This window comes from Engraulis encrasicolus, chromosome 24 (assembly GCF_034702125.1).
Source record: "Engraulis encrasicolus isolate BLACKSEA-1 chromosome 24, IST_EnEncr_1.0, whole genome shotgun sequence".
Classification (NCBI taxonomy): domain Eukaryota; kingdom Metazoa; phylum Chordata; class Actinopteri; order Clupeiformes; family Engraulidae; genus Engraulis; species Engraulis encrasicolus.
The window spans coordinates 23,547,100-23,563,422 of NC_085880.1; the positions used below are offsets into that span (position 1 = coordinate 23,547,100).

The 16,323-nt window shown below is 42.8% G+C and overlaps 1 protein-coding gene across 1 annotated transcript in view; it reads left to right on the forward strand.

Annotated features, from left to right (window-relative positions):
• The window catches only part of col17a1b (collagen, type XVII, alpha 1b), a 30,783-nt gene that overhangs the window by 2,168 nt on the left and 12,292 nt on the right, over positions 1-16,323 (forward strand). Inside the window, exons 5-35 of the mRNA XM_063192292.1 lie at positions 338-484; positions 843-1,016; positions 1,866-1,943; positions 2,162-2,251; positions 2,601-2,717; positions 3,847-3,942; positions 4,552-4,596; positions 6,146-6,283; positions 6,716-6,991; positions 7,311-7,361; positions 7,562-7,588; positions 7,712-7,738; positions 8,059-8,121; positions 8,778-8,882; positions 9,205-9,267; positions 9,399-9,434; positions 10,075-10,119; positions 10,301-10,336; positions 10,455-10,490; positions 11,093-11,155; positions 12,115-12,150; positions 12,287-12,358; positions 12,738-12,764; positions 12,897-12,932; positions 13,031-13,066; positions 13,624-13,704; positions 14,667-14,702; positions 14,940-15,059; positions 15,164-15,253; positions 15,980-16,039; positions 16,148-16,210. Coding sequence (XP_063048362.1) covers positions 338-484; positions 843-1,016; positions 1,866-1,943; positions 2,162-2,251; positions 2,601-2,717; positions 3,847-3,942; positions 4,552-4,596; positions 6,146-6,283; positions 6,716-6,991; positions 7,311-7,361; positions 7,562-7,588; positions 7,712-7,738; positions 8,059-8,121; positions 8,778-8,882; positions 9,205-9,267; positions 9,399-9,434; positions 10,075-10,119; positions 10,301-10,336; positions 10,455-10,490; positions 11,093-11,155; positions 12,115-12,150; positions 12,287-12,358; positions 12,738-12,764; positions 12,897-12,932; positions 13,031-13,066; positions 13,624-13,704; positions 14,667-14,702; positions 14,940-15,059; positions 15,164-15,253; positions 15,980-16,039; positions 16,148-16,210 — 2,370 coding nt within the window. The remainder of the gene's footprint in view (positions 1-337; positions 485-842; positions 1,017-1,865; positions 1,944-2,161; positions 2,252-2,600; positions 2,718-3,846; positions 3,943-4,551; positions 4,597-6,145; positions 6,284-6,715; positions 6,992-7,310; positions 7,362-7,561; positions 7,589-7,711; positions 7,739-8,058; positions 8,122-8,777; positions 8,883-9,204; positions 9,268-9,398; positions 9,435-10,074; positions 10,120-10,300; positions 10,337-10,454; positions 10,491-11,092; positions 11,156-12,114; positions 12,151-12,286; positions 12,359-12,737; positions 12,765-12,896; positions 12,933-13,030; positions 13,067-13,623; positions 13,705-14,666; positions 14,703-14,939; positions 15,060-15,163; positions 15,254-15,979; positions 16,040-16,147; positions 16,211-16,323) is intronic.

Genomic DNA, 16,323 nt, shown 5'->3' on the forward strand with positions numbered 1-16,323 from the left:
TTATGCCATTAAAATAACTTTGTTTTTATGAAAAATTCAACTGAGCTGCAAAGCCTTCTTTCAGCCATGTCTTTGAAAAAAGACAATGTAAATCACAATGTATGCAGGATGAAAACATGTGTGATGTGATTATGCGTCTCAGTCTATATTCATTTATATTTTCTTAATTTATGATTCATTTTAAAACGTGTGCTTGCCATGTAGTGAACTGGTTAAATGTGACTTACTTTACGCAGACTTTTATGCATATTGGGGTGCATGTGTGTGTGTTTGTCATATGTGTGTATGTGTGTGCATTCATGTGTGTGTGTGTGTGTCTGCATGTGTGTGTTGACAGGGACAGAGTTGGAGGATGTGAAGCGTCTGCTGAAGGGAGGCCGCTCCTCCAGTGTGAGCCCCACGCGCTCCTCCACCTCCTCTACCCTCCCCGTCCCCCGCAAGGCCAGTGTGGAGGTCCGAGCACCAGCAGAGGGCTCACAGTCAGGTAGGCACCCACACACACACGCACGCACACACACACACACGCACGCACACACCCTGCACATTACATTGCACATACACACGTATACACACGTATACCTACATACACATAAGTACAGACACATGCATGCACGCACACACACCCACACGCATACCTACACACACGCGCGCACACACACACACACACACACACACACACACACACACACACACACACACACACACACACCACACACACACACACACACACACCCTCACACACACACACACACACACACACACACACACACACACACACACACACACACACACACACACACACACACACATTCTGTTCTGACACGCATTCTCTTCTGTTGCAGTGTCTGGGCAGTATGAGCCTCCCATGCTAGACTCCGCCCTCACCTCGTACACCTGGACAAGCTCCACCCTCCCCTCAGGAACCAACCTCGGCACCGCCTACGGTTACCAGGGCAACAACAACCTGTCGACAGGCTCATCACTGCTCAACACCACCTCTCCATCTTCCCTCTCAGGTGAGGAGGGTGCCTCTGTGCTAGCCTGATTATCATCGACGTTCAAATCTCTTCGAGACTTGGTCTGACCAAGAGCATAACAATTAACACTTCCCAAATGGCATTTCCCAAACTCCTTCCCTTGGTTTGCTTATGGTTGTTTGCTTACCGACTAAGTGGGAGGAGTTCGCGTATTTTCGGGAATGCAGAAAGTACTTGCATTGCTCTTGACCTGACTAGTTGAAACGCTGAAAGTGTTGCGTCACTAGGAGGGCACAGACTGGCTACCTCTGTGCAGTGCCCGCCTCTCTGCGAGCCGAGCCGAGCCAAGCTTCCTCCTGCTAGATGAGCAATGATGGCTACTCGCCCCGTGCTCACTGCAGGAACATTGTTAGTGCTGATTGCAGGGGTCAGGACTGAGAGATACAGACAGGGCCGGTGGTGGCGCTAGGGCATAGGCAGTCTAGGCAGTTGCCTGGGGCGCCAAATGTCCTGGGGGGCACCAAGGCCCACAGGATTACAATATTCAGCTAAGTAAAGCATTAAACTTTACATTTAATGGGCCCTCAGTGTATACTGTATACATGGTACTATGTAGATCAGCTGTGCTCGATCAGATGTATGACACCATGTTTACAGATGTCAATGTGAAATTCCACAAAAGGAAAGATTGGTGCTCGCCTAGGGCACCAAAATGGCTTCTGCTTCGGTTCTTTTAAAAGTTTATATGGTGCCTGATTAGAGTACAACAACTGAACAGGCAAATAAAATCATCTCTCTCTCTCTCTCTCTCTCTCTCTCTCTCTCTCTCTCTCTCTCTCTCTCTCTCTCTCTCTCTCTCTCTCTCTCTCTCTCTCTCTCTCTCTGTAGTGTATGGTTTCCAGAATAATCTTGTGTCAACAACGACTGGCAGTGCTCTGACGTCCAATGGGGTGAACACTCATACAGGTACACTAACAGCAAACGTACAGTAATCCAAAACTGTAAACACAACATTTGTATGATATTGTAACATTATGTGCGCACTATGAAGTGTATTGTCATGTACAATATACCAAACATATATAAAATAACAGCAGCTGATCAAGTTAAAGTTCAACCAAACGTACATTATTCTGGTTTACTGGGAATGTCTTAATGCCTGTTTGCTTTTGGTGTTGGTCAAGGTGTTGGTCAAGGTTTTGGTGTCCAGAAGAATGTGTCTCAGGGAATAAACAGTGCAGGAGTCGTCAGCACAGGAGTATCCACTTCCACAGGTACGGTAGTTATATCACCCACTAGTCTCTCTCTGTCTTCACATCATCAGTAAAAATACAGTATCAATGCAGCCTTTTTTTCTACACCTAACCTGTAAGACCTCAATTTTTGTCAGAACAAGTAGTTTCAGAATGGGCTTACAGGTATATTGGTATATGTGACAGACGTAATCGTTTGTGTGTGTGTGTGCGTGTGTGTGTGTGTGTGTGTGTGTGTGTGTGTGTGTGTGTGTGTGTGTGTGTGTGTGTGTGTGTGTGTGTGTGTGTGTGTGTGTGTGTGTGTGTATGTTTTCTTGTGTGTGGTCCACGTGCCTGTGTCTGCATGTTTACATGTATGCATTGCACGCAGCTGTGTCCACATCCAGGTCCCTGAGTGAAGACGTTCCCAGGAAGTATGTGCTGCTGGAGAAGGAGAACATCCCAGTGAAGCGAGACACGGAGGTGCTCATCCTGACCAAGGACAGCGGTAAACAGTTCACCACCAGCATCTCTGGGGGCAGGTCAGGTAAGCCATCTGGGGGAAGAGTCCTTTCTCACCTGACGTCAGACACATTCCAACACTGAGCATTTTCAATGTGTTCCTTCCAAGCAGTTATAAGTTGCGTCAGCACTGCAGTGTTACACCGGGGACCTGAGTTCGATTCCAGCCCGAGGTCTTTTCCGGAATCATCCCTGTCTCTCTCTCCCACTCATTTCCTGTCCCACTCTTCACTATACTGTCCTAATGAAGGCGAAAAAGCCCCCCCCCCCAAAAAAAAAAAAAAAATGCATCAGGTGGCTAGACATATATTGTATCCACCTGTAGATGGCACTGTTTTCTCTCTGAAACACTGCACCTGCTTTGCTTCAAAACGGAACTTGTCTGACGTCATGGTGAAAAAGACTGAAAACACCACAGGGAAGGTAACTCTTATAACTATTAAGTTTTTCCAGAAAGCATGAGCTACATGTCTTCAATTAATTCAATCCTTTATTTCAGGAGACTTGTTGTTAAATATCAAAGGTTTTTTAAAGGTGCAGGTAAAGGTATTTTTAGTAGTTTATTTCCAGAATTCATGATACCCATTCACAAATGTTACCTTTTTCATGAATACTTACCATGACCTTCAAATTCTAAGTACTCATTATGACTGGGAAAATTGCACTTTTCATACATGAAAAGGGGGATCTTCTCCATGGACCGCCATTTTGAATTTCCAGAAATGGGCATATTTAGCTGAAATACTTACTGTTCTTTGGTCATACTAGTAAATATTAGTTAATTAATTAGTAAATACAGTAGACAGCACAATTTCACTGAGCAGTGTAGTTGCAATACCTACTCTGGCCATCATCTTACACTGTGCACCTTTAAAAAATAATTGGATAGCTTACTCATGTTACCTCATCTACAGAAGGATTAAAAAGTTTGTACACCCTTTGAAATTTACCCAGGGATACGGGGGCCCCATAATTGGTTCCCCATTACCTTATGTGTTGAGTAGGGGGGCTTTCAGATGACTTTGTCCTGGACCCAAACAAAGCTTTCAGTGACCCTGGACCTAATTCTAATATTTACTCTCGACCTCTGATTCTGTCCTGTTCTCCATTTGAAGGCTCATTCTCTGACGACTCTTTGAAGAAGGAGAAGGTCATATCTGGCAGTTACTCCCAGGCAGCACCAGTCAAATCCAGCTCGGCAAACACTTACTGTAAGCACAGCACACATCAGCTGCTCTTCCTACTGCAGGAACCATTACCTCACCAGAAAACGCAATCACACTCTCCGTTATGGTATTTCGGGCCGCAACCCTATAACAATAATGATTATCACTGTTTATTTCATTGGTCATTTTAACAAAAACAAAATCAGTACATTCCAGAGTTGTTTCACAGATTATTTAACGTTTTAGTGTAATTTTACACATAGCATGTACAATCTTACTGAATGGTATTAATATTCAGGGTTACTGAAGAATAGACTACTTAATGAAGTCATTCGCATTTTCTCACTTTTCCTCACTCATTTTCTCACAATTTAACTTAATTTCTGTTGCACAATTCATGCAAAACATTCAGCTCAACTTGCTTAACAGTGTGAAGAAAAAAAGACATAAGCTTGGCAAATATACTGTATAAAGCATGCTACAGTAGATAGCTAGGCCAAAGGTTACAAAATCAATGGAAATAATGAGTCTGGAAAATGCCATGAAATCAGAAAAATCAACACAGGGTTAAGAGAGGGTCAAGACTGTTAAGACGGGATGGATGATGGGGGAAATTACTCATACATTAATTAACTGTGAATTACTTATTTCCAGATGCGTCATCCGGGGTGGCAACCAAAGACAAAGCTACTTATGCAGGTAGAGTGTGATACACAGAGTTGCACAAGTGTTGACGGCCCAACTTTGATAGGTGAACTAATAAATCACTGATTTGTGTGCCACAGAACCAATGAACCACATTGGTTCAAGCACAAATCATTGGTTCAATCATGACTGGATAATTTATTGAATTGGTCATTTGATTGGTTCACTGGTTCATTGACTGAGTTCATTGGTTCACTGGACCCCACACTGTTTCAGTACTTCGCCTGTGGCTTTTTTGCTAGCCTATCTACGTATATTCGTTCATTATTGCCCAATAATTGGCTGTGGCTGACTAGTTCATTGAGTCTATAGTTCAGTCACTGAGTCATTGAGTGCGTTTATATGCAGTTCAGTATCCCGAATATAAGGCATCTCCTGGTTATGATCTTATTCGGGATAAGGTGTTAATATGACTACAGAGCGTTATATCCCAGTCTACATTCTTGGCCATAATAGAATTCTCTTCAAATGTGTGTAGCCTGGATACCAGCAACAGCGTTCTGTATTCGGGATAAGGTGTTTACATGCATCAGTATCCCGACTTCTGATGGGATACTCCACCTTGCATATCCCGATTTCTCTGTATCCTGAATAAGGGCTTATTCGGGATACTGAAGTCGGGAAAAGGTGTTTATATGCTCAAACGCTAATTCGGGATACTTAATATACCGATCATATTCGGGATACTGAACTGCATGTAAACGCACAAGTTCACTGGTTCATGAATCAATGAAGCAGTTCATTAAGCAATGATAAGTGCGGTTAATTAGTTCCTGTACCAGTGGAGGCTCATTGGTTAAGTCCTTCATTGGTTCATGAATCAATGAACCACCATGCACTGATTTATGGATCAATGTATTGGTTCGCTGATCCATGAATTAAATTTAACATTTAATTGGTCACTTAATTGGCTCATTGATTCATTGGTTGCTCATCGATTCATAAACCAGTGACTTTTTTATACATTACACCAGTGGTTTCATTGTATTTTGATAGGTCATTGGTTCAGTTAATTGGTTTATTTCATTGGCTCACTGGTTCATTTGTTCATTCAGATTCAGTATACTGTACTATATGACATCCATCATCTGCACTAGACTAATGGCTACCACCAGCAGACCAAGACCATTCTGAAAGTCATAAAACTGATGTATACACTGCATTCCATTTTTCACTGATTTCCCCAAATATTTTATATAAATGACAGTGGAAGGTTCATTGAAAAACATTTGAATTGTACTCTAATGGCTGATGACTTGAAAATTATGATGACTGTCATTTATATTGATTGTTTGGGAAAATCAGTGAAAAATGTAATTTGCATTATAATTTGGAATGCAGTGCATAACTGATGACTTGGGGATTAGGGGGGGAAAACTCTTCACTGGTTTATTGCTTCATGTTGCTCTAAACATTTTTACAGTTTTACATACTGTATTAAATAGTGACTTGTTCAGTAATGATATGGCCACGTACACTATACCTTACATCATTTTCTGCCAGTTTTTTATGTGTGTTTGTGTGTGTGATTGCAACGCCTCAGAGATCCAGAAGGAGGAGGAGGATGGGGCTGGCGCTTGTGGCTGTTTCCCCAGCTGCTGCTCCTGGTGGAAGTGGCTACTGGGACTACTGCTGGGCCTGCTGCTGCTGCTCGGACTGCTGTTTGGACTCATTGCACTAGGCAAGGAGACACATTGTTCTTTCCTCTAGATGACATAAAAAGAAACTTTTATTTTTTTTTAAATCTGTCAGGGCACACAGATGAAGACACATATCCAAACACCTTACATGTTGAGAGGCTTCAGGCTCGGGACATGCTCGCTGTGTGACTGCTCTACTGCTCCCTCAACATGGAAGTTCGGAAGATTGTTCCTTGTGGTTGTGTATGCAGACGCCATTGTACCTTGTGTCAGGTGTCCTACCACACGCAAAATTGACATACAGTACAGTGAAACATGCATGACAGCGCGTTTGTGCACAAAAAGTGTACGCATTTCCTGCAGCAAGCATATCCTGGCTCTCATGCAAGCAAACAAATACTCTCACAACATAAACAGCCTACAAATTATGTGTGCCCTCAAACAACTCACCAACCTCTTCTCCCTTCTCTCAGCTGAGGACGTGAAGAAGCTCAGGGCGCGCGTGGAGGCTCTGGAGGGCAGCTTCACCTCCTCGGCCCGCACCAGTCGCCTCATGTCCAATAACGAGGTGCACACGCTGCACTCCCAGTCCGGCGTGCACTCCCAGGCAGGCGTTCACAACATGGACGCCATCGGCCGAGCGGACAACACCCTCAACCTAGGAGCGGCACTTCCCACCGACACCGCATCTCTGCAGGGACTCATACAGCAGCTGCTGAGAGCAGAGCTGCAGTCAGAGGCGGTCCGAGGTAAGCACATATGTACAGTAGGATTGCAGGTCGGCTAAGGCTGCTACTCAAACATCAGAAATGGTCGGACACACAGACGTGCACACAGTCACACACACACACACACACACACACACACACACACACACGCACACACGCACACACACACACACACACACACACACACACGCACACACGCACACACGCACACACACACACACACACACACACACACACACACACACACACGTACATACACACACACCATCATACAAACATATCACCAGTTCAACAGAAGCCAATGCTATTATGTGTTAATCTGCAATATTTGTTTCCACAGCAACATTAGCGTCTTCTGTAAGAACAGAGAGGGGCCCGCCAGGTCCAAAAGGTAAGGTCGCAATGCCAATATACTGCCCCCTTTGACTTCACTGAAACAAACATCACATTATAACATTATAAACAGGGATAGGAGTCCCCCAATACATTCACATTGTGTACTGAATCACTAAATCAATTTTACCATTACCAGTTTTAAGCATTTTAAGCATTTTGAAATGACAATTTCTAATCCGTTTTGCTTATTAACAGGTGACTCAGGAGCTCCTGGACCAAAAGGTTTGTAAAAACACATACACATACGGTATATATCACAAAAGTTTATGACCTATCCAGCTGAGAGTTGACACAGGTGCATTAGAAATATCATAACATTGAAGTAACTGCCTGTTTCCATTCTAGGAGACAGTGGTTTCCCTGGGTTGCCAGGTAAGCTTGTTACTGTGTTTGGTGAGAATATCGGATTATCTGATATCATAAAGGCACTGTGTTTGATTTACATCATGCACTGGCTGCTTTTATAGCATTAAACTGCACTTGTGTACAGCATCAGCAGAGCTGTGTCAAGATAAGGTTTTTTTTCACACACTACTGCACACTTATTTCATAGCTTGATTGTTCGAGCAATTTTTTATTCCCCTATTGCAAATACTGTGTCTTGGCTGATATTGTGTTCAATATTTCAGTAGTAATGCATGATACTCACAGACTGCGGTGTTAATGCCGCCTGATCCTTTTTTACCATCCAGGTGCACCTGGGCTGATGGGATCACCAGGGCATGAGGGAGCAAAGGGACAGAAGGGAAGTGCTGGTATGAAGACCTTATTTTGATTAGGTTGATAGGGCATCCGCGAATGTTTACCCAGAGTCTTAATCTTGGTGTTTGATGTCTTAAGATATGACCCCTCTCTTATACATTTGTTGTTGCAGAATGTCAATGTCTAAGCCCATGTTTCTAAGTGTATTACTAAAGGATAATACAATATAGTTGGGGAGAACAGGGTTGGTTGCCACAGAGGCTGGTTGTCACAGTCATCATATCTCAGCCTCTAAAGGTCGCTGAAAAACAACTGACACAGAAATGTTTATAAATAGTACATTTTTAATTAATGTATCCACGTTCATACTGCATAGTCACATTTGTGCAAAAGTGCCTTTAACAACCCATATCTTTTGAAGACAAAAGATTATATGGGGTCTATGACTATACAAATGTACCTGACACTTGAAGAATTGAATCTGTGTAAAAAGGGTGTCCTTGCAATTTAGCGGTACTGTTTTTCCTGAAATTAGATTTAAGTAAAAATGTGACTACCAACCCCAGTCTTCCATTCCCCTACAGTATACACTGGTGAAGTTTTTTTCAAGGACTAGTTCCACAGGTGAATTGATGCACATTATGAGGCTATGGACACTCTATCTAAAGTGTTTTTAAGTTCTCACCAGTCTGGTCTGTTTCATGTGCAGGGGACCATGGGCCTGAGGGGCCCCAGGGTCTGAGGGGCCGAGAGGGACCACCCGGACCTCGTGGGGATGCTGGACCTCCAGGGTTCAGCACTAAAGGAGAGAGAGGTACCGTATAGAGGCCGTATTGGCACCACTTACGCCTGAGTAGTTGCAGCCAAAGATGGTGGATTTACATGGGGGATGGAGGAAAGTGTACGTTTCCAAGCCATAATGCCAAACAATTAGGAATTGATTTTGGTACTAAATATTTATGCAAGATCAAATTTGTGAGTGGGCAGCATACAGTACATTTTCGAAATAAACTACTAAAACAGTAGTAGTAGTAGTAGTAGTAATGAAACAGTGGACAGTCTCAGAAAGAACAGTGGGCTGATTTATGGAATATTGCATGTATAGTTTGTATTAATGAGGTTTTACCTGTAAACAGGTTCTCCCGGTGACCCTGGATCACCTGGTCTTCCAGGATCGATTGGTGCTCCTGGACCCAAAGGTGCGTTTTTCCTTAACAACACTGATTTGATTTAAATACAAAAGTGATGGGCACCAACTTGATAGTCTTTTATGAGTTATGTGTGAGCATACATTTGCATGTCTCCTGAGTGGCTACTGTATGTTTTCCAGGTGCAATCGGTACACATGGCCCTGCTGGACCTCCAGGTAAGTCACTGTTGAGTTTTTCTGTTCTAGAACAGCCCTTGACCCTAAAAAGCCCTTGGGCTACAATCTGGCATATTTACATATATGTACATGTATGTATATGTTCATTAATGTGCAATGTCCTGAAGAAATAAAGTAAAGTAAAGTAAAGTAAAAAGCGTCCTACTGCATGCAGGGCCGCAGGATGTTTCTTGAGGAACCCCCAATCCCCAAAAATTCAGAGTGCTAGCATCTAATCATCACTCACCATAGCAAGTGTTTCCCAACCAGGCTGGTAGCACTAGGGGTACGCAATCACTCTGTAGGGGGTACATTGAAAAAATGCAATAATAACGAATGTATGGAGTATAGGCACACAGAGATAGCGGAAGAGATATAGAGCATAACTGAGGGAGTACTTTTGGTATGACAAGAAGGCTCAGGGGCTACGCGGGACAAAAAGGTTGGGGAAAACTGACCTAAGTAAACGTTCCGTTACTATCCCTACAAAATAGCTCTGGATTTGACTCAGTATCAACCTCCAATATCAATAGAGATTGAGAAGGATTCTGGATTTTTCTCTCTCTCTCTCTCTCTCTCTCTCTCTCTCTCTCTCTCTCTCTCTCTCTCTCTCTCTCTCTCTCTCTCTCTCCCTCCCCAGGACTTCCTGGTTTCCGGGGTGAGCCCGGACCTGCTGGCCAAAAAGGTATTGATATAAAAAAGAGAAGGACTTGTACTCCATCCTCAGACACCCCATATCGTGTCACTAACTCAGTTACCTACATAGCCCTCCATTCACATTTAAAGTGGTATGGAAAAGGTTGACCACACCGTTGAGAGTATGCAAAATACACAATATCCATTAATTGCTTTGTTTTGACCTACAGGCGACAGAGGGCCTGCTGGATCACAAGGAAGTAAAGGTATGGTTCAGAATCTTGATATCAAGACAAGTGACAAGTACTATGAACTTTTCTGTTTGTTTTCCATAGCTTATTACTTTATTGACTGGTTATTACATACCTGGTGCTTTCTACACAGGTGACCGTGGTGACAACGGAGAAGTGGGTCGAACAGGTGAGTGTGCTGAAAGAATCTCGCCCCCAATTTGAAGTATAATTATTACATTAAGGGGACATTAACAATAAAAAAGGGCGTCCTCAACTTCATTAATTGACATCAGGGGAGACTGACCTGCGCAAAGCATCAGGAATGGGACTGGGTTACATCTCTGGGTTACATGATACAGTGTTACATTACGTGCTATACATCCCACTTTAATTTACTCACAATATTAGTGTTTATAAAAACTCCTTACTGTACATATGATATGCAAGTCCATGCCCATGTGCATCCATAGTCATAGCTGCCTAGGTAGACAATCTCATATTTTTGTACCAGAGCTTTCTTTGTGACTGTTACTACAGTAAAGCCACCACTGCTATACTACCAAATGGAAAAACTTGCTTATTTACGTCATTTCACATTTATTTATTTTGTGTGGATTTGCATAATTTAAACGATTTAGAACCTTTTATAGATCTATAGATATACAGCATACACCTGCACATAACATTGAACTACAGCACCATTCTTTGGCTTATTACTATTTGTGGTCTTGTTAGCTCTATGTTCCCCTGCTTGGTGTATCTTACTTGAGTTCTCTTGGTTCTCTTTAGGTGCCGCTGGATCTCCAGGCAAACAAGGACCCCCTGGAGAGAAGGGATCAAAGGGATCATCGGGTGAGAGCTGTTCTATTAAATTCTATTCTGTTCTGTTCTATTCTATTCTATTCTATTCTATTCTATTCTATTCTATTCTATTCTATTCTATTCTATTCTGTTCTATTTTATTTTCTATTCTGTTCTGTTCTGTTCTATTCTATTCTATTCTGTTCTATTCTATTCTATTCTATTCTGTTCTGTTCTATTCTATTCTATTCTATTCTATTCTATTCTATTCTATTCTATTCTGTTCTGTTCTATTCTATTCTATTCTATTCTATTCTGTTCTGTTCTGTTCTATTCTATTCTATTCTATTCTATTCTGTTCTATTCTATTCTATTCTGTTCTGTTCTGTTCTGTTCTATACAATTCTGTTCTATTCTACTCTACTCTATTCCAACCATTGGTTTACTGATTAGAGGAGCTGCTTGTTGAAGCCAGTCTCTCTGGGACACAGACGGTGTCAGGGTGGTGTGCTGCAATGTGTGCAGCCTGATGAGTCACATGCATGTAACTGACACTCTCCATCTGAAAGCCTGCCACCTGTTAATGCACACCATAGCAGACAACACTGTACCTCTGACAGAACAGGCATCTCAAATGTCTCCATCACCTAATTTCCACTCTCATCACAATAATGTTTTACTCATTGTCAATATCACTTGGTAAACTGAGACTAAGTAGAGGAACTAATGAAACCCTATGCACAATTTAAGACATATCTCGTACAATTCTGTATACAATTACGGATATGTAGTGCATATTCCTGCGTTGTGCTGAGGAACACTTACTGTTACTTCCAGTCTAATGTATTTGTTTGTTCATATTCTATGAGCATAATTCAATGTATGGATTGGCTGTATGGATATGGTTAGATGTGAATAAGATGTAAATCATGTTTAGTTTTTGTTACATCTGGGCTTTCTTCAGCAGTGAGGTATCTAATATTCTCCCCCTGATGTTTCCCTCCTCTCAGGTCCTCAGGGAAGTGACGGTGAAAAAGGCCCCAGAGGTGAGTCATTATGTTAAATAACCATCATTCAATTGAAGAAACACAACCACCATCAATTTCAATAAAAGCGAGACGACCCTCTCACTGATTCTGACTGACTGACTTGTGAGTAAATCATGCATCTATTGTTACCCAGGTGACCAAGGACCAATTGGACTGCCTGGTATCAGAGGCCCCGCTGGACCCCCAGGGGATACTGGACTCCCAGGTACAACAGGAGGCTGCTAAAAGTTCTGTTCATTTTGATGGGGACAGATATGTGTACATAATATGTGGGCTGTGCACATGACTTGCATCACGCTAGTTTAATGTCATGTCTAAACAGTCGTAGTGTACTAGGACACAGTAGCCTTGACTTAATCTACACTTGCAGTAATTTTGTACAGATGGTCTGGACATGAAAAACTTAGCACGGACATTAGTGTAGAGGGATGAACTGTGTTGAAACGACTGGATATGATTTTACCCCATCACTGACATTTGGTCATAACTTTGTCTTAAGTAATACACCATTGCCAAACTACAATCAGCTTATAGTTTGGAAATTGCGGTACTCTAGTGATCTATATCTGTAATATTTCTCTTAGGGCAACCAGGCCTTCAAGGACCACCAGGTATGTATATTTGAAATATCACACAATGTTAATATCAGACGATTAAAGCAACATCAGACAATGTACAGCACTGTATATCCTATTACAAGTTTTGGTGTTTTCAACTGTTCTGATTTTTTTCCGTCACTGCAGGACTTGCAGGAAATCCCGGACAACCAGGAGCTAAAGGTTAATATTCCTTTCAGTGACGCAAAATGATTTTTAAGATATATACGTAGATCCATATAAAATCAGTGATGTAACATGGGCTTCACTGTGCTGCACAGGTGACACAGGAGCGCCTGGACAAGTCGTCAATGCAGGTGGGGATATTGTAACTTCGTTCCCATACATTAACACAATGAGACCCTATTATTTAGCAATACATGAAAAGACAATGGGTAATGGGCTGAAATTGGTCAATAATGTGATGTAACATACTCTAAGTTCATAAGATGACTGGCTTTTCACAATTACACATGGTGATCGCTTGACTTATAAGACTACAAGTATTTTATCTTTTTATGTAAAATTGCAAAGAATTGAAAAAATCTGTCCAGGTTCTGATGGAATTATTTAAATGATCGCTGTGCACACATTAGTGAAGGCTGAAATCTAAGCTATTCACGTATGGATAAAGGCTAAAACACAATATTTGAGGCCTACAGCATGACAAGGCTCTCTGGTGACATGTGGATATGACTATACGTACTGCGGAACACATACTTTTTTGTTAGTTCATGCCTGTTTTATGCATTTTTGTTTGTTTATTGTCTGTGAACATGGTTAATTGTGGGCTGTCATGGTTGCATCCACAAATGCATATGAGTCATAACCAAACAGCCTTCCATGTCTGTCTGCTTCCCTGCTGGTTCCTCAGCTGGCTCCAATGCGGTGGCGATTCCTGGACCACCTGGCAGCGCAGGGGCTCCCGGGCCTCCTGGCGCACCTGGTCTATCAGGTGAGTCATGCGTCTCTGAGGGCCCTCCTGGCCCAGACCAGTCACATGTGCGTCTATGAGTGCAGGGCAGACAGGTTAGTCAGCTGCCTGAGTTTCAGAATGACAGATGAGTCACCTAGTAGAACATTGTTTTTCAAGTCAGCCAGTTTGTCTATCAGCCTATTCATAAGGGGTCAGGGGAAGTTGGAGAGTCATACATGAATGAACAACATCTAACACAGTGTCTAACATATCTAACTATGTTTACTGACCACTCGACCAAACTCCTGTACATTGTATTAGATAGCCAAGTGCATTGTAATATAATGTGATGCAATATAGTCACTACATTACAATACAATGCACTTGCACAACACTTTTATCCAACGTGACAGACAGTTATTTACAGGGTATTGGTTACAGTCTCTTGAGCAGTATGGGGTTAGGTGCGTTGCTCAAAGGGGCCTCATGTAGTGTGGTAAGGAATGGAAGGGTGGGATACGAACCTGTAACCCTGTGAAGGTTATCTCCTCAACCATAAAGGGCCGTACACACACGTCGCTAGTAGTTACTCGCTCAGTGAATGAAGTCAGTAGAATGTCAATGTGTTCCACTGTACAAGCGATGCGATGTGGGCAGATCCCGAGTTGAAAATATTTTAACTTTGAGCGAGGCGAGTAAGCGAGTAACCAATTGGAATGCAGAGTTCGGTACTTCTCACCGGTGCATTGGCAAACTTTCAGCAAACGTTCCATGAAAGAGTGGCGAGTAGGCGAGCAAGCGAGAAGCTAGTAATGTGTGTGTACGCCGCTTAAGGCTACAACTTCCCACTGTGCTCTCCACTGTACTGTATGAGTACCCAAACATCCACTTATAGATGGAGGAGCTACATTTCGTCTTGAGAAAGAAAGAGTGTACAGTAAAAGTTGATGTCTTAGAAATTATATTCCTAAAATAAAATGGCATTGTTTCACCTTCTCTAGGCCCCATTGGTCCTGCTGGACTTCCTGGACAACAAGGTGAGTATCTTACCTCAAAGATATCATTAATCCTTTAGTAAGCCATTGAACACTGTACGAATCTCTGAAAAACATTTACAACCATTGTGCTACACTACTACATTTCACAGAGTAATGCATTACATCTTGGTCATCTCAACTCTGTTAACAACATATTTATAACAGGGGCCATGTCCGAACACATTAATCTTCTTGCTAATAAATGAGCACTAACCCTAACCCCAACCCCAACCTTAGGTCCTAAAGGAGACAGAGGAGACCAGGGAGACAAAGGGGACAAGGGCGACCGAGGAGAGCGAGGCGAGCCCGGCATCACAGTTAAGACCACAGAGACCATCCGTGCCTCCCAAGCAGAAAGTATGTTCTCTCCCTGGGTTTACTGTAAAATTCATGTAAAACGTAAAAGTCTTAATGACAATATTTGAGCTGAGCTGAGTGCCAGTGTGTGTTTTTGATTTCAGAGCAGTTTGGTGCTGCTGCAGCTGCAGGTCCGACTGGCCCACCTGGACCCCCCGGGCCTCCTGGGCCCCCTGGACAACCTGGCCGCACAGGTGAGATGATATAATCTGCCGTACAGGTGAGATGATGTAACCTGGTCACACAGGTGAGATGGTGTTACCTGGTTAATCAGGTGAGACGATATAACTTGACTGCACAGGTGAGATGATAAAACCTGGTGCACAGGTGACATGATAAAACCTGGTCACTCAAGGCGAGATAAGGCAAACTGGCCGCACAGGTGAGATGATATAATCTGGCCCACCACGGATAACACCCATTTTTAACCAGATATAACAATTTACAGAGTACACAATAAAGAGGCACTAGGCAATGTTTACAATTTGATTAATTAACCTGGCTACAGAGGTGAGATAAAGTATCCCCGCCCACCACAAATCACACCACTGCCCATATATTATTAATCACATTGGTTGCACCCATACACCTGACACATACAAAAACAAACAAAACGGTAATTCTTTATTACAGTACATGCATAGCTCGTCTTTCAATTGAAAGGTACTCCGCAATACTCACACGTCTGAAAATAAAAAGTGCCCTTCAGACAGATTCAAGAGGCCTCCACTGTGCATCAGGCTCATGCCTCCCTCTATCAGACGCTTTTCAACGACAAGAACCTCCTCGCCTCCTACCCCTTAGATATACACAATATATACACCTGACCACTTGAATATGCTAAATACTTTGACCGCCTACACATAATGTGCTATATTAACTAAGGTGTCATTCATCTTTCTTTTCTTCCCCTCATTCAGGCGACTCCAGACCAGGTGTACCAGGACCCGCAGGCCCGAGAGGAGAGCCCGGACCACCAGGTAAACACCTGCCCTCTTTCATTAGAAACTCCTCTGAAAATCAACCACAACACAAAACTTGCATCCATGGAATCTGCATCAACATAATTTCTGTTTGTACACTTCCAGGCTACGGACGACCTGGCCCACGGGGAGAGAAGGGCGAGCCAGGCAGCTTTGTACCAAATTCAGGTTGGCATTCTGTTCTCAACATACATGTACAACAATGACCAACAACTGGGTCCACTCAACATTACATGTATCCACTACAGACTCTAAGTTCACTCTCATATCCACAGCTATTG